Source organism: Gymnoscopelus braueri, assembly GCF_963280865.1.
Source record: "Gymnoscopelus braueri genome assembly, chromosome: 5".
In the NCBI taxonomy this organism is placed as follows: domain Eukaryota; kingdom Metazoa; phylum Chordata; class Actinopteri; order Myctophiformes; family Myctophidae; genus Gymnoscopelus; species Gymnoscopelus braueri.
Genome location: NC_137606.1, coordinates 20,813,164 through 20,830,877, shown reverse-complemented (window position 1 = coordinate 20,830,877; position 17,714 = coordinate 20,813,164). Strand labels below are relative to the sequence as shown.

The following is a 17,714-nucleotide window of genomic DNA, read 5'->3' as shown; positions in this document are numbered from 1 at the left end:
CCGATCTCTGACGCACACACAGTCCACTTCACACACACACCATAAGAGGCATGTGGGCCAATAAAAGTGTGCGTGTGTGAGCACGTGCAATATAAACAAGACCCACTTATGTCTAGCTTGGAAATGTGGGCCGCAAAAGGTCCCATTTCTCATCCTGCCCCTTCTCCGTTTCAACTCAGTACCGGTCTCTTCTCAGCCCCACCCTCCGAGAAGAGAGTGGAAGGCGACTGAAGCAAGAACTCAAACTTTTCTTACCTAATAGATTAGGATACAAGTGTATATCGGCACTGCGTGTGACCTAGTTAAGATAAGTGCCAGCGTGTCTCCAAAAAGCAGTCCCGCATCGTGGTCCCAGTGTGTATCAGGGAGCGCACAGAGAAGGTTGTGGGGGGAATATATTTGGAAATGGACAGAATGAGTGCAAAAATAATGTGACAAAAAGGAGGGAGTATAGGGGAGAAGGGCAAGCCATCACTCTCTCTATAATTGGAAATTCTAGTGTCCAAATTGAATCGTCCACTTGTGGTGGAATGCAATTGCTCAGCGAACCAACTCAAAGGGGTGTGTGTGTGTGTGTGTGTGTGTGTGTGTGTGTGTGTGTGTGTGTGTGTGTGTGTGTGTGTGTGTGTGTGTGTGTGTGTGTGTGTGTGTGTGTATGTGTGTGTGTGTGTGTAGCGGGGAGGGGGATAATATCTGACTCACCATTACCTGGCACACTGGGACAGTGGGGGGCAGACAGGAACACACAGTCTGCTCTATTTGGCTGGCCACTGTTCCCTGAGGAGGTTCTCTGTCCTCCACTTGGGGCGGGGGGGGAGGGGGGCGTTCTCCTCAGGCCAGTTTATATTGAGGACCAATCTCACACTACACTGCACTAATACCCAAGCCGTACAAGTACACACGCGCATACACCGCAGGCACATACTGTACACAAACACAGAACCGAAAAGCAGGCATCTATTTGTGAATCCACCTCACCTGTGTGATTAAGAAAAATAATAAAAAGTTCAAGTCAATATAATGACTGACAACTAAAAGTTGGAGCATCTGTCTTTAGTCATCACAGCTGTAGACAGGGACAAATAGGACATTCAGTTCCTCTGGCAAGGCCCCAGACAACAAACTAGCGAGCATGCTGCCCAGCAAACACTCAACACTGTCTTCACAGACACAACAGAACACTAAGCCAGCTAAACTGTTTCCACGGAAACTACCTTCCACAAATAGGTCTGTATACAGTGAAGGGGATTTGCAGAATTTATGTTTGGTCCAAATAAATTGGGCAAAGGGTGTGTGTGTGTGTGTGTGTGTGTGTGTGTGTGTGTGTGTGTGTGTGTGTGTGTGTGTGTGTGTGTGTGTGTGTGTGTGTGTGTGTGTGTGTGTAGGGGGGGTTGCTATGGTTGCAGCAAGACAGTAGAAAGAAAGGATGTGAGACAAACCACAATGAGCCGCTGATTAAAGTAAAAAGAATAATACAAAAAAGGGGCTATGCATCCTCTCTTGTTGGCCTTGTTTAGATGTAAACGAGTTTGGCTTTCTGGGGCCACTATAGTTTCTCAAAGTCTTGTTATGATATGGACAGAAAGATAGCATGGCTAAAAAGAGCTAGCGAACAAAGGAGACCTGGGGATTAGGCTGTACCTATTGTTTTGTATTCACAGGCTTTACCAAAGACAACGGTACATAAAAATCAATAGGAGGTATGGCATGCCTCAAGAGTTAAAGTGTCGAGTGATAGAGAGAGTGAGGAAGGACAAGAGAGCTGCATTAACGCAAAGTGTTAAGGGACAATGCAGAGACGCAGCGAGGGGGGAGATTCATAGGGTTACTTATCTCCTCACACCTACCAGGGAGTAAGAGAGAGAATAAAAGCATCTGGTAGAAGGGCGAGAGCGGGGAGAAGAGAAAATAATGTGAAAAGATTATAGAGCAAGAAAGTAACAAAAGAGCAAAAAACGTGGTGAGTGGCTAAAAGAATTAGAACCTTTCCAAAGTAGCTTCAAGAAGTGTAGAATGCCGACTTGTGTAAACGGGGACCAGTGCCTTTTTTTTCTCTCTCTCTCTAAATTTTTATCCCACGATTTTGTGACCATCTTCAAGCATGCATACTGATGCATCCATTCTTCAGTGTTAGATGGAGATTATGCATCATTACTGCAACGTGGCATATGGATATATCATACAGGGATATCCCCTGTGCATTGTTGCATAAATGTCTTGGAACATCCACAGCATCCAGGCTCAATTGATTCCACGAACTGTGCATACTGGGAAACATGTCATTATTAGTCAAACTGCGAATATCACAAAGAATCACACAGAATGCTGTGTGATGAGACCTTGGGGAGATAACGAAGGGGAGGGGGGAGAAAGGGCAGTAGAAGTGATGTCTTGCTTGTGACTCTAGGAACGTTAGAACATTAACATTACGGAGTTGTCTGCCTGCTTCCTCCAAGCTTCATTAGTTTAACGAGACACGGGAACAGAAAAAGAAAACATCAAACAATTTGTGCACTTTTCAAGCCTCATTTAACCCTATAAAGATGCTTACAACAGATACCAAAACAAAAGGGTAGAGATGATTTGTAGGATGAGAGAGGAGGAGGAAGAGGAAGGGAGAGAATTCTAACCTATGTTTCTTTACCCATCAGCTTCATGCATGTAATCTGCAACACAAATGCAGCACAACCAGTGAATGACTGTTAAACTGGCTGCCTTGTGTATAACAGATGAGTGTATTGATGTCACATAATTGACTGTGCGGTAAAAAATTAAATAAAATGTAATCGCGCACACGCTTACTTACGCACCGACCCGCCACCCCCTCACCGTTGAAGGCTAGCGCCGAGCCTGCCCTCAACCGTAGAGAAAACCTACAGGGATGCCCCCTTAAGTCACCTGGTTCAGGGACTGGTTCAGGGACAACAAGCACAACTACCAGACGGAAAACCCATGTGACTAAACCAGACTATAAGAAAACAAAAAGAATACTACCTGACATACTGGAAAGAGACAACCCAAACCCAAAGCAAAATTTTGCCCTAAATAGAGAAAATACATTGGCAGAATACCTGAGCACTGTGAATGACCCAAAACTAAGGAAAGCCTTGACTTGGTACAGACTCAGTGACACAGACTTGCAATAGATAAAGTATATATTTTAAATAGTTTCGGGAAAATTGCTGCCAATGGTGACAGCAAAATCTTGAAAGATTTCTGCTATTTGTTTAAAAAAGTTTATACCCTTGCCAACATGTACATATATTTCTCTCTCTTTAAACAACAACATGATCAAGTGATATATTATTCACTACCAGCAGAAATGATGATATGTAACAGACTCCGGCGGTAGGGAGAAACAGAGAAGCTCAGGGGGAATATCTATTTTTTTTGTCATGAAAATAAAGACTTGGACTTTTGCCATTCATTAATTCTAACTACTGTACACAACGTCCTGATCCAGGGACGCTGGAAGTCATTTATGCCAGGGGGGGGCTGGGCTTGGCGGGGGACTCCGCACGCGCGCGAAGCGCACGTGCGCGATTTTTTTTCACATGTGTCCCGCGATTTCTTTCACATTTTTCACCTTTTTTCACCTTTTTCAACAAATATTTTATTCCCCAAAGTTAAATACATCATTGTTTTAATATATAAGTGTGTATATAGACTTTTAAAATGATATATATTTGTTTAATTAAAAAAAATAAAAAATAAAATAAAATAAAATCATTTTTTTTCTTTCTCTTCCCCACCACCAGGGGTGCTGCAGCACCCTCAGCACCCCACTTCCCGCGTCCCTGTCCTGATCTCTGCCTTTCCTTGGATATGAGAGTTGCAAACTAACATAAGAAATACAAGAAGTGAAACTATATTTCGATACGAGTCAAGGCGATCTTCTAAGGTCTAAGTGGCTTGGATGTCCGTCATATCATAATGGGTGAACATTAGGCAAAATTAGGTGAACATTCGGCGAAAATATAAGCTCATAGCTTGAGCTTGTAGAGCTGCTGTTTTTGCTATTTTCACTGTGCCAAAGCAGAGACACGGTGTGCTACTGTAGAAAGGTGGGGAAGTGAGTGGAAAACGGTGCGTGTTTAAGCAGCTTCCTATGAGTAAACAAAGCGGCAGCCACTGTCACTGTGGGCTTTTTATAGATCAATGCAGGGCACAGAAACAGAAAATCAGGTATAAATACCATATGCAATTAGCATCTCTCTCGCAAAGCGTACAGAAGACACATACATAATATATATACATATACTGTATATACACGCTGCTTATATGATATGCTGCTTTATTCTCAAGCAATATTTTAACCTAAATCCTTTGTCAAAATGTTTTATTAGTCTTATTTATTTGAGTTAATTTTGTATTTGCAACTGTATTTGTTTATCTGCAACTGTGCAGGTTTTTATGTGGACCCCAGGAAGACTAGCCGGTTGCTATGGCATCAGCTAATGGGCATCCTTAATACAATCAAAATCAAAGTCTACCTGGTCCGGTCATTGCATCTTGCTTAGTGGTCAAAGCGAACAAACTTCAAGATGAAATCCTTGCCGACTGGCTCCCTTGTAGTCTGTGCTACAACCTACTTTTCAGCTATCTGGTAAACATAATGGAGTTTCTTAGTATGGTTTAGTATCTGCTGTGTTGTAGTGCTGTCAGTTTTCCTCTATAATCCCATTCGAATATCAATGCTTTATTATTTCTAATATTCAAATATATTTGAATATTTTAGTATATAATATAATATCATAGAATATATAATTATATAAAATAATTCTATGGTTATACAATAATAAACACCCACTTGTCGTGCACACATACAAATGCTATAATGCTACAAACAGGCTAAACAAAATAGTGAAACCAACTATATTAGTAAAGGGTTATCATCCAATAATTCTACAAAGCTCTGTCTGTTTTTTTGTCCCCAAAATCTCTTCTGCCCGGTTCTCCTCAGTGGCTGGAGCAATTGATCTGCATTTGCACACAGCCATTGACCATTACCATGTGCACGGAACAGCGAAGCCCGTTTTTCACTTTCCCCGAATGTCAGCTGTTTATTAGCGTTTTTGTGTTCGCTGGCTCCCGGGTCGCCAAATCATGTGTGTGCAAAAAGCGCCGTGTTGCCACATCTGTGAAACAAGCGGACCATCCGTGAAACACGCGGACCATGACGCACTTTGGGTGCTCATATCCCCCGACGGGTATGGTCTAGTGGCTTTAATTTAGGTAAATTCTCAGGTTTTTTTATAAGAGGAGAGTTGTAGCCTAATATTAGGCACGCGTCCGAGAGAAAATGCGTAACGTTGTGTAATCTGGTGGCCAGTGGCCTTCGACGTTGGCCCTGCAGTTGGTCCTCTTACGTTGAATAAACTCCACTGGTTTAATAGTGTGATTTTGGATGTTTGGCTAGTAGAAATACCTCTTCATTTTCACTGGCTTTAAGCTTGTGTGTGCAGAACCTGGTTTGCGTCGCTTTGTAAGCGGCTGTGCTTTACACTTTCTCACTTGCGTGGGTGTGTAGTAGCTACTTTTTGATGGATGTTTACTGTACACTATCATAGCAAGATCCATCCACCGTTCTGTTGCTTCCGCAGCCTGTACGTTTCCTTACGAGAACGACCGCACCATCGCAAGCACGGAAAGCCACAGGTCCACGTTGTAGCGAGTAGCGACAGGACAATGTTACATACAAACTTTAGCTGTTGTCATAATGAAAGTTTCTTAAACTTAACTTTCAAGTGAAGCTTATGGTGGGGAAAGGTAGGAGTCTTGCCTGCTGCGGCTGCGCTGACCAACGTGGTCTGTCAGTCTCAGACACACACGAGCGTGTGGGAGCGACGACGTTCATATTAACTTGCTGTGTGCAGTGCATGCACTCAAACTTTATTGTTGATCATGTGTGACGTGATGAAAGCATTAATAATAATTATATATATATATATATATATATATATATATATATCGTCGCTGTCCGATGAAAAACACTTAAGTCCATTTTTTATGATTTTCACTTTTTACTATAGATGGAATATAGCCTCTCCCCTCTCTCTACTGGTCTAAGCTGACGTGTAAATGACCAATGAAAAGGTGTTTTTTTTAATAATCTATTTAACACGCATCACCATTGGATGCTCGACATGTCCATCACGCCGCGTATCTAAGGGGTGTGGAGATACGCTGAAACAATAATCACCATTGGAAGTGGGACCTGTCCGTCACACCGCGTATCCAACCGCGTCAAAGGGGTGTAGAGATACGCTCCCAAACAGATCACCATTGGATGTTCGACCTGTCCATCACACCGCACGTATTGTGAACCGCGGGAGAATAGTCAAGTTTTCCCAGCAACAAACATTTCTGCACTATGGGCTATGGACTTTATTGATGTGAGAAGAGAAGATTGACATTATTACACGGTAAGGTATCACCAAACGTCTTGTTTGACAACTGTATGTTAGGTTATACTAACGATCATGTTCACGATTGTCCTTGCCGTCGTGTGAAATGTTACTTAGGCACTTCTAAGTTAAATCATTGTTCAAAGCAGATCTCTGAAAGTTTCCTTAACAGCGTCGGATACTGACTTTGCATCGATCAAACATGGTTCTTCTCCGTCAACCTCAACTAGCGTTACATATCAAATCATTTGCAATTGTTATAGCCTTAAATCAAGACTATGGTAGATGTATTTGATCGAGTCTGACTTTTACTTTCGTATCTACGAGAGTCTTAGCGACCACCCCCATTTTTTTGCCCTGAAATTTCACCATTAAAGACCATATTTCTCCAAACATGTACACATATCAAATATTAAGGTGCTTACCCGCTTGCCCCAAATGTTAACTAGGTATTTGTGCAATGTATTAGTCCATATTTTTCAATAAATAAGTGTTTTAATCCCGTCTGTTGCCGAATTCTGTCGGAGGTTGGGTGGTAGTGACGGGGCGCATCTGGTGAAAACCGGAATTACACTTAATGTAAACGAGGAGGAAAAATGGCGTTCGGCCACAGATGGGATTAAAACACTACTTTATTGAAAGATATGGACTAATACATTGTACAAACACGCCAGACACCTAGTTAACATTTGGGGCAAGCGGGTAAGTACTTTATATTTTGCATTTGTACATGTTTTGAGAAATACAGACTTTACTGGTGAAATTCCAGGTCAAACTGGAAGGGGGGGGGGGGGGTCGCTAAGACTAAGTCTTGATCAGGCTACCATTTTTATTACATACATTAAGCTGCCAGCACAACAACGTACCATTAGTGCCCCCCCCCCCCCCCCCCCATAACGCTGTATTCTCCTTTTCAGTATTACTTTTCAGAATGATGTATTCAATGGAGGAGCTGTGTGCTCTGGTTAACGTGAAGTGTGTCAGAGGCAGACATGATGAAGCAGAGGCTGTGATAGAGAGCAGTGAAAGCAGTGAGGAAGGTTTGTGGAATTTAAAAATAGAAACAAGTCAGCTACAGTTTATTGACATGTTCAGTGTAATATTAAACTGTTTTTTCCATATTTTTTCTCCAAGATGACCAGGTTGATTCAGGCTGTTCTGGTATGTGATGAATCAAAGTATTTTTTTAATCATGAATAACAACAATTAGCTGATGTCTTCTGTGTACTAATATTTTAATCTGTATCTTTCCAAGATTCACTTGAATGTGACCAAATATATTATGACGGTGCTGGGTCAGCTGATGTGATTACATCTGGAAATGAAGGTAGTTAGTGTGTTTTTGTGCATTACAATGTACATAGACTGAGACCCACATCATGTGTGTTTTTGTATTGTTGCACCTGCTGTACTAGTTGAAAAATGTGTTATTAACCCTAACAGAAATTGTCAATCTGTATCTGCTGTAGTATCTTCACAATAATGTCAAAGTATTTTATTCATGTGAGAACAACCACTTATTTATTTGTCTTGTTTTTCATCAGGAGAAGAATCAGTTGGAGGATCAGTGAAGGACTCATCAATTGAGGAGATGGAAGGTTTGAGAGAGAGACACACACACACACACACACACACACACACACACACACACACACACACACACACACACACACACACACAGATCCACTGGTAGAGGAGAAGTAATGTTTGTGGTTAAACAAGGATTAAGAGCAAAAGATGCAAACTCTTGGCAATGTCATCTTCAACATTGCATTGACTGTACATTGTGTTTATTTTGTTTTACCAGATGCGCTTGATTCATCATGGACACTTACATTAGAGCTGGATAATTCTCCTGGTGCTGCTGAATTCAGAGGTATTATTATTAATAGCTGTATAGAGCCTTTCATACAAAAATGCTGCTGCAGGTGCTTCTCAGAATGGAGCAAGTAATTATAAACGGCACTAAATAACAAACAGTGATGCACATGTGATGCTTTGCAATATTGTGACTGCTGCATATTTGCTATTTGACATTCAGTCTCTCACACTCACGGACAGAAACACGCATGACGAGAGAGAGACCCTCACACTGACAGTGTGATATGGTCATATTTTGTTTTTTTTCTGCAGGAGAAGGAGTTGATGTTGAGGATGACCACTCAAATGGGGAGGAAGAAGGTTTGTGGAAAAATAACAAATGCCTGGAAAACTAGGCTTAGGTCAGCCAGAGGAAAGGGTGCAAAATCTTGCGACACTGAATTAACAGGTGTGTCAACGTTGCATTCAGTTTGTGTTTGTCTTTCTTTCCCAGATGCACTGGATCTAACCTGGAAACGTAAAAGTCACCAAAATGGTGATCCTCCTGGTGCTGCTGAATCCAACTTTGAAGGTATTCTTATTAATCGCTGTATAGAGCCTTTCATGCTAAAGAAATGCAGCTGTAGTTGCTTCTCATATCAGCAAGTTGTTGAAACGGCACAAAATAACACAAACAGTGATGCACACAGGTGATGTGGTGAATGCTGCATGTTTTCTAGTTGAAATTCTCCCTCCCAGACAGAAACATGCATGACAAGAGAGAGACCCTCACACTGTCAACATTTCATATTTTTTTCTGCAGGAGAAGGAGTTGAGCATGACTTAAATGTGGAGGGTGAAGGAGTTGAGGATGACCACTCAAGTGGGGAGGAAGAAGGTTTGTGGAAAACTAAGAAATGCCTGGAAAACTAGGCTTAGGTCAGCCAGAGCAAAGGGTGCAAAATCTAGCAACACTGAATTAACAGATATGTCAACGTTGCATTCAGTTTGTTTGTCTTTCTTTCCCAGATGCACTGGACCTAACCTGGACACCTAATAGTGACAAAAATGGTGATTCTCCTGATGCTGCTGAATCCGGATATGAAGGTATTATTATTGTGGGATCGCTAAAGCGATCACACTAATGTTATTGCCACTATTTATTATTATATCTTCCCACCGTTTTTTGACGGCTAACTAGTCCTTCATACTTTTAGCTACAAACTCCATTCCAACTCTACAACGTTCGGCCTACTTAGGACATATCGGCTACCATTTGAATTTTTGAAATCATTTGTACTTTTAGAGATATTTCACTATTTACTTCTAAAAAACTCCCATTCATTTCAATGGAGAAATTCATACTTTTAGCTAGAAACTCCGTTCCAACTCTATAACGTTCAGCCTACTTAGGACATATTGGCTACCATTAGAATTTTTGAAATCATTTGTACTTTTAGAGATATTTCACTTTTTACTTCTAAAAAACTCCCATTCATTTCAATGGAGAAATTCATACTTTTAGCTAGAAACTCCGTTCCAACTCTATAACGTTCAGCCTACTTAGGACATATTGGCTACCATTAGAATTTTTTTTAATCATTTGTACTTTTAGAGATATTTCACTTTTTACTTCTAAAAAACTCCCATTCATTTCAATGGAGAAATTCATACTTTTAGCTAGAAACTCTGTTCCAACTCTATAACGTTCAGCCTACTTAGGACATATTGGCTACCATTAGAATTTTTGAAATAATTTGTACTTTTAGAGATATTTCACTTTTTACTTCTAAAAAACTCCCATTCATTTCAATGGAGAAATTCATACTTTTAGCTAGAAACTCCGTTCCAACTCTATAACGTTCAGCCTACTTAGGACATATTGGCTACAATTAGAATTTTTTTAATCATTTGTACTTTTAGAGATATTTCACTTTTTACTTCTAAAAAACTCCCATTCATTTCAATGGAGAAATTCATACTTTTAGCTAGAAACTCTGTTCCAACTCTATAACGTTCAGCCTACTTAGGACATATTGGCTACCATTAGAATTTTTGAAATAAGTTGTACTTTTAGAGATATTTCACTTTTTACTGCTAAAAAACTCCCATTCATTTCAATGGAGAAATGCCATTTAGGCACAGTGGAGCCTAGCAACTGCTTATTATACCCTAACAACACCATATTAGAGCCTAGCAACCACCTATTATGCCCTAGCAACCGTGTATTATGCCCTAGCAACCGTGTATTAGACCCTAGCAACCACCGTTTTACCCTAGCAACCACCAGTTTCACCCTAGCAACCGCATATTAGACCATATAAACTGCATATTAGACCCTAGCAACCACCTATTAGACCCTAGCAACCGCCTATTAGACCCTAGCAACCGCCTATTAGATAACTGTTTCACTGTTTTACCCTAAAAACTACATTTTACACTATTCAACACTGCCAACACTATCAAAACTTTTAACACTAATACTTTAACACCTTTCACACCTTTCACACCTTTCACACCTTTCACACCTTTCACACCTTTCAAACCTTTCAAACCTTTAGAACCTTTCAAACCTTTAGAACCTTTACAACCTTTCAAACCTTTAGAACCTTTCAAACCTTTAGAACATTTCAAACCTTTAGAACCATTCAAACCATTCAAACCTTTAGAACCTTTCCAACCTTTAGAACTTTTAGAACCTTTCAAACCTTTCAAACCTTTCAAACCTTTCAAACCCTTCAAACCTATAACACTACTAACACTATCAATACCAGCAACATTCTTAGCGATCCCACACTGTTTCTTCAGGAACAGTACTTTCTAGTTATTAATCGCTGTATAGAACCTTTCATGCAAAACTAATTCAGCTGTAGGTGCTTCTCATATCGGCAAGTAATTAAAATGGCAAATAACAGTGATTCACACAGATGATGTGGTGAATGCTGCATGTTTGCTAGTTGGAATTCAGTCTCTCTCTGACAGAAACATGCATGACGAGAGAGAGAGACCCTCACACGACAATGTGAGAGATTTTCATAATTATTTTCTGTTCTTCAGGAGGAGAAGGAGTTGAACATGACTCAAATGTGGAGGGTGAAGAAGGAGTTGAGGATGACTCAAGTGGGGAGGATGAAGGTTTGTGGAAAACTAGGCTTAAGTCAGCGAGAGCAAAGGATGCAAAATCCTAGCGACACTCAATTATGTCAACATTGCCTTCAGTTTGTGTTCCTCTTTCTTTCCCAGATCCACGTGATCGAACCTGGACACCTGAACGTGACCATAACAGTGATTCTCCTGGTGAATCTGAATCTGGAAATGAAGGTATTATAATTATTAATATGGACACATTGATGCACACGTGCGTAATGTAGTATCGTGCATGCTGCGTGTTTGCTATTTAACTTTTCGTTCAACTACACATCCATACACACGTACACATACAGTCACAGGTGTGCACGCGAGGGGGCTCTAGACACAAGCACACACATACCAATCTGGGAACCCAAATGAGAATGAAAAACAGCGCCCTCTGCTGTTTGTACTATCTAACTTGCTTTGACGACGTAGCACCCGTGCGCAAGGAAACCGGGGTTTTGGTCTGCCTTCAGCCTTTCACTTCCGGTGGTGCCACTATGTTTTCATTCCCACTAACAATATTTCTACACGGAACACTAACACCACTTCTCCCAGAGAACATGGATCGTTTTGGTTATAAGCCCATTTGTTTCTATGATGAAAGAGTAAGTTAAAATGTGAATATCTTTCCGTGGTTTTGTCTGCTCCGCGGACGCTATTGTTAAATTAGTTTGGGTTTGTTTCGAGGGGGAAAGATCGACAGACACGTGAATCCCGCCCACTACATTTGATTGGGTAAAGCGCGGCCTGCTTCCTGATCTGAAGGCACGCCCACTTGTAGCCCAGTGCGTACATGTTATGACGAGCCTTCACGACAGATTCCAACGCAGAGCAGAATCTGTTCTTGAGAGATTACACACATACATACAGGGAGGGAGGGAGAGAGAGACTCACACACACACTAAGAGTCCGAATGACAATAATTATTTTCTCTTTTTTTTTTGTAACCAGATTTAGGAGTTGAGGTGGAAGAGGACTCCTCTCGTGGTGATGCTGGTCTGGGTAGGCCGAGGAAGAGGAGAAATCCAGAGACCTGGAAGAACAACATCCAGAAGAGGCGGAGAATGAGTGGCAAGTCATATCTCGGGAGGAAGAATCGAGAGTCTGTGTTAAAGGAGGAAAGAAAAATGGGTGTGTCATGCCAGTCTGCAGCCTGCCACAAGTCCACTAAACTGCACTGCAGAGAAGCAGAAGAGTCTAAGCGAGAAGAGATCTTCAAGTACTTCTGGGAGAAATTAGACTGGCGTGAGAGGAAGATTTATGTTAGATCGTTGGTAGAGGTGAGCAGTGTAAAGCGACGGCGGACAGGAGCAGAGAAATCCAGGAGGTCAGCATCCATTTTCTGTCACCTTGTCGTAGATGGTAGAAGACTCAGAGTGTGCCAACGCATGTTCCTGTCAACCCTAGGCTTGAAGCAATGGTCTTTTTTGAAGTGGATAGGAAGAAGAGGGAAAAGCCCTTCAGAGGAAGATAAGAAGAAGAGGGTGACTGTAAGAAGAGAGGAGGTGGACTTCTTGAAGACCTTTCTTCTCGACCTTCCAAAAGTTCCCTCGCACTACTGCAGGTCCTCATCCTCTAAGATGTACCTGGAGCCTGTGTTCAAGTCCATCAATCACCTCCATGCAGAGTACACTCGTTCCAGTGCAGAAGATGGCATTCAGGCTCTGTCAAGGCAAGTGTTCACCAGAACGTTTAAGGACTTAAATCTGTCCCTTTTTCACCCAAAGAAAGACCAGTGCGATAAATGCTGTGCGTTCAAGGCTGGGAACATTGATGCTGCCACATGGAAGGAGCACTGCATCAAAAAAGACACTGCACGAGCCATGAAGCAGAAGGACAAAGAAGAGGCAGGCGAGAAGACCTTGGTGACATGCATGGATCTACAGGGGCTCCTGCTCTGCCCCAAGCTACAAGCCTCATCCCTCTATTTCAAGACCAAGCTCTGTGTCCATAACTTCACCATTTATGAGATGACTTCACATGATGCATCAAATTACTTATGGCACGAGGGTGAAGCTGGTATCTCTGCCAACGAGTTTGCATCATGCATTGTGCACTTTCTCAAAGAACATCCCTCTTATGAAGAGTACATCCTGTGGAGTGATGGCTGCGGCTACCAGAATCGAAACCTGCTCCTGAGCAATGCCCTCCTCAAGTTTGCGACTGAGACACAGAAGACTGTGACACAGAAGTACCTAGAAAGAGGTCACACACAAATGGAGTGCGACTCTGTGCATAGTGTGATCGAGAGAAGACTGAGGAACAGAGACATCTGCGTTCCAGCCGAGTATGTTGCTGCCATCCGGGGAGCTCGCTCCAATCCCAGGCCATACCATGTGAAGTATGTGGACCACACTTTCTTCACAAACTTCAGCCATGTGAACCTCTGCAAATCCATCCGCCCAGGAAAGGTCGCTGGGGATCCCACCGTGCATGACCTCCGAGCAATCAGGTATTTGAATACATAATGACATAGCTGTGGAAACCATAACAATAAACATTATTCTATGTTCAAAGATGCAATACTGTGTAATCAGTTAAAACTTGACTTTTCTCCCCTGTCACTGTCCCTCTCTTCATGACTTCTATTCATCCTAGGTACAACGTGGATGGCAGTATGGAGTACAAGATCAACCACTCGGACGCCTGGAAGCCCTACGAGTCCCCATCTCTGAGAAAGAAGAGCAACATCACCAAAGTGGCCCCACTGTACACTTCCAGGCACACCATTAAGGCGCTGAAGTTCAAACACCTGCAAGAAATGAAGCTGGTGTTGCCCAAAGATTTCCACGGCTTCTACGACGCCCTCCGCCATGAGGAGTGATGACCACCACCTGGAATCGCACACTCTTCTCTCCCGCTCTCGGTTTCTCTATATAATCGCCTATCACCATTTGGAATCACAAAATTGATTTAATTACATTCTTGCTCTAAGGTGGGATCGTTACCACCGTTCCACTGGGTTCCTCCCTGCCTGGACACAGAGGGGTTTATGTTGAAAAGTGTTGGTATTAATCTCAATGTGTCTCTCTGTCCCTCTCCCTCGTTCTGTCTTATGCCATCACTACCTGGAGTCCAGCACACACACTTAAATTGACATGATGGTTTTACAGTGGTTAAAAAATGTCATTTGTGTAGTGTTACTGTGCATCTGTACTGTAGAAGAGTTTGTCCATTTAGGGCAGTGCAATGTCTATTCAGTTTACTTATTTATTTGCCCATTTCAAATATGATAACAAGCAGTGTGTGTTGGCTAATGTTTAATCTAGCAGAACAGTCAGTTGTTGGATTTCTAGCCGGTGTTGCCTAAAGATTTCCACGGCTTCTATGATGCCCTCCGCCATCAGGAGTGATGACCACCACATGGAATCGCACACTCTTCTCTCCCTCTCTCGGTTTCTCTCTCCCTCTATGATCACCTATCACCATTTGGAATCACAAACTTGATTTAATGATATTCTTGCTCTAAGGTGGGATCGATATCACCGTTTCACTGGGTTCCTCCCTGCCTGGACACAGAGGGGTTTATGTTGAAAAGTGTTGGTATTAATCTCTGTCTCTCTGTCCCTCTCCCTTGATGTCTTATGCCATCACTACCTGGAATCCAGCACACACTTAAATTGACATGATGGTTTTACAGTGGTTAAAAAATGTTGTGTGTCGTGTTACTGTTCGTCTGCACTGTAGAAGATTTTGTCCATTTAGGGCAGTGCAATGTCTATTCAGTTTACATATTTATTTGCTTATTTATTTGCCCATTTCAAATATGATTACAAGCAGTGTGTTGCCTAAAGATTCCCACGGCTTCTACACTGCCCTCCTCCATCAGGAGTGATGACCACCACCTGGACTCGCACACTCTTCTCTCTCTATGACATCACCTGGATGTCATAGCCGGATCGTTACCACCGTTCCAATGGGTTCTCATGTTCCTCCCTGCCTGATCACAGAGGGGTTTTATGTTAAAGTGTTGATATTAAGAATTGATACTATAGAAATGTTTGACCATTTTAGGGCAGTGCACTTTGTATTCAGTTATTTATTTATGTATTTGCCTTATTTATGTATGCCTATTTCAAATATGATCTAATGTTTAAGGTTTTAATTCATGATCTAATGTTTAAGGTTTTAATTCATGTAAAAATGAGTTGTTGGATTTCTGGATGAACGTACCACTAACTGGAGTCAGTGTCAAATAAATTATAACATTTGGGGGTTAACAATTCTGGGCATTGTATTTACTACCATTTTACTATTGGCGCAATAGTTTTCCTTCCAGCCTAAAGTTCACTCACTGTATTCCTTAATTTGGTCATCACTGTCTGCCAACATGTACTATGTAAAGCTGCCTATAGAGTATTATTGTTTCTAAAGCACCTTATTTAGATTGGGTATAGCAGGGTGTGCTGGTTATTAAACACTATTAGGAATTGATTTAATTATTTATTTGCAAGATTTTCAATAACACAGGCAGTACAGTCAAAGGGTAATGCTATTGGTATAAGCCCTAGGGCAGGGGTCTTCAACAGGGGGTCTGGGACCCCTCAGATTTACTACAGGGGGTCCGCCAAATCTTTGTGTGATATGATTTTTTTTTTACCTTTACCACTTGAACCCTAGCATCCCTTTTGAGGAGAACTAGCCAAAAAATAGCAGATCTACAAGCTCACAATGCCTCGCCGTTGTGAGCTTGTAGATCGGCTATTTTTGGCAAAGAGGTAGGTGTCAAGGGGAAAAAGAACAGTAAACGTAAACAAAAAAAGTTGAATCTAAAACACAATTTTGTACAATATAGAGGGGGTCCCTGCTTCATCTCTCTCAGCTAGGGGGTCCTTGGGCTGAAAACGTTGAAGACCCCTGCCCTAGGGCTTGTTTCCACTGTAATCTGTTGTATTCAATTCATTACAACACAGCTGTTTGTATTTAGATTGTTTTGGCCAAAAGGTTTTTTGTAATCATCCATTTCACCTTTAGAAATTCAGAAGGATAGCTTTGGATGTAGCCTAAGTTTTGAACCAAGGGAATCACCGTTTTGTCAATATGAGCTGATAAGACAGCTGACAGTTTTCGTTGCATGGCAACCATTGCAACAGGTCGCATTACGTCAGTCCAACGGCTTGACGGCATGCTATAACTTCCAGCGTTTTAGTTGATTGCCACTGGTAAAATAAAATCAATCAAGATGTAGTCCTTATGGCAACGACATGAGCTCTGATCTATTGACAGTTAGCCTGGTGACGCGAGGTAAACTGACAACTGACTGCACTACCTCGTCACATCGGAGTTTCCGTTGCATGGCAACCAGCATGACAACAGGTAACGTTACAACAGTCGATTGACGGCACCGGCCAGCATGGTCACACTGTAACTTGTAGCTTGTTTGTTGACTGTCAGAGTTAAAATTCCAAGTCCCAAGATGTTGTGCTTACTGTATGGCAACGCCATGACAAGATGTAAGGCTTTCATGTTAGATTCATTAGAGGAAACTCCGATGTACGACGTAGGGAAACTACGGTCAGATCATTGACGTGCGTGTGTCATCTGAGTCGGTCATAAAAGTAGAAGAGGTTCACGTATCTCCACGTATCTCATAAGAAAACCCTGTAAGTCCATTGAAAACCTTAAACTGTTGACTAATGATTTTGTACAGCTATATTTTTATTCGTGGTGCTAAATGTGTCTAACAAAAGTATTTTAGGTTCATTTGGCCTGTTAGTTTCTGAAAAAAACTGTTTTTACATGCTCCTGAAAAATTATGTTTTTGGAGATAAGTGTTTTTCATCGGACAGCGACGATATATATATATATATATATATATATATATATATATATATATATATATATATATATATATATATATATATAAACTACATTCCTACGCAATTTTTGCATTTGCATGTTATTAATTTAGTTCATATTCAAATTATTTTTGAATCACGAATTTCGTTCTGACAGCACTAATCTGCTGACTCCAGCCTAGATTGGATGATCGTAACTGTTAACAGTAGAATCTGTCAGCACCACTACCTTGAACATGAAATGTTGTTGTTAGTAGGGATAAACACAGAAGCACCCAGGAGGACTAAGAAAGGGGTGGAACCAAACCGAGTACCTGTTTCTACACAAAAAAAAGGAGTGGGTCCACACTTTTTTACCGCATGGGTTCCCAGATTGCCCATCACAAGCCCAACAGGGTCCGAAAAGAACTGTGGGTAGGCCCGGTTTCACGCTGACAATTTATGCTAATTGGTTCGGGCTGGGCTGGGCTCAAGCTGAGCAAAAACATTGATAAATACACAAGTGCAAGCACTGAGTGAACTTTTTGAGAAGACAGCACATTGACAGTGCAAGAGCACATCGCTGCATGCCTGG

At 41.6% G+C, this 17,714-nt stretch overlaps 2 protein-coding genes across 6 annotated transcripts in view; one reads left to right on the top strand and one right to left on the bottom strand.

Annotated features, from left to right (window-relative positions):
* The window catches only part of LOC308085604 (SPRY domain-containing SOCS box protein 4-like), a 121,673-nt gene that overhangs the window by 11,556 nt on the left and 92,403 nt on the right, over positions 1-17,714 (bottom strand). The window lies entirely within an intron of this gene.
* Positions 6,329-14,722, top strand: LOC308085601 (uncharacterized protein). 2 transcript variants are annotated; one of them, XM_080428816.1, is made up of 10 exons: positions 6,329-6,425; positions 7,325-7,447; positions 7,542-7,568; positions 7,663-7,734; positions 7,952-8,005; positions 8,215-8,283; positions 11,268-11,342; positions 11,451-11,528; positions 12,300-13,794; positions 13,941-14,722. In XM_080428816.1, the coding sequence occupies exons 2-10, from the start codon at positions 7,339-7,341 to the stop codon at positions 14,164-14,166; spliced, it is 2,205 nt and encodes a 734-aa protein (XP_080284942.1). In that variant the 5' UTR covers positions 6,329-6,425; positions 7,325-7,338; the 3' UTR covers positions 14,167-14,722. The 2 variants fall into 2 exon arrangements, with proteins under 2 accessions (XP_080284942.1, XP_080284941.1); XM_080428815.1 differs by having other exon boundaries at positions 12,294-13,794.

What these genes read in the sequence shown, in the direction of transcription:
- LOC308085601 (XM_080428815.1), top strand. Translation starts at nt 7,339, where the DNA reads ATGATGTATTCAATGGAGGAGCTGTGTGCTCTGGTTAACGTGAAGTGT. An exon ending in GGTTGATTCAGGCTGTTCTG is followed by an intron (nt 7,569 to 7,662) that starts GTATGTGATGAA and finishes TATCTTTCCAAG; the next exon opens with ATTCACTTGAATGTGACCAA. An exon ending in GATTACATCTGGAAATGAAG is followed by an intron (nt 7,735 to 7,951) that starts GTAGTTAGTGTG and finishes GTTTTTCATCAG; the next exon opens with GAGAAGAATCAGTTGGAGGA.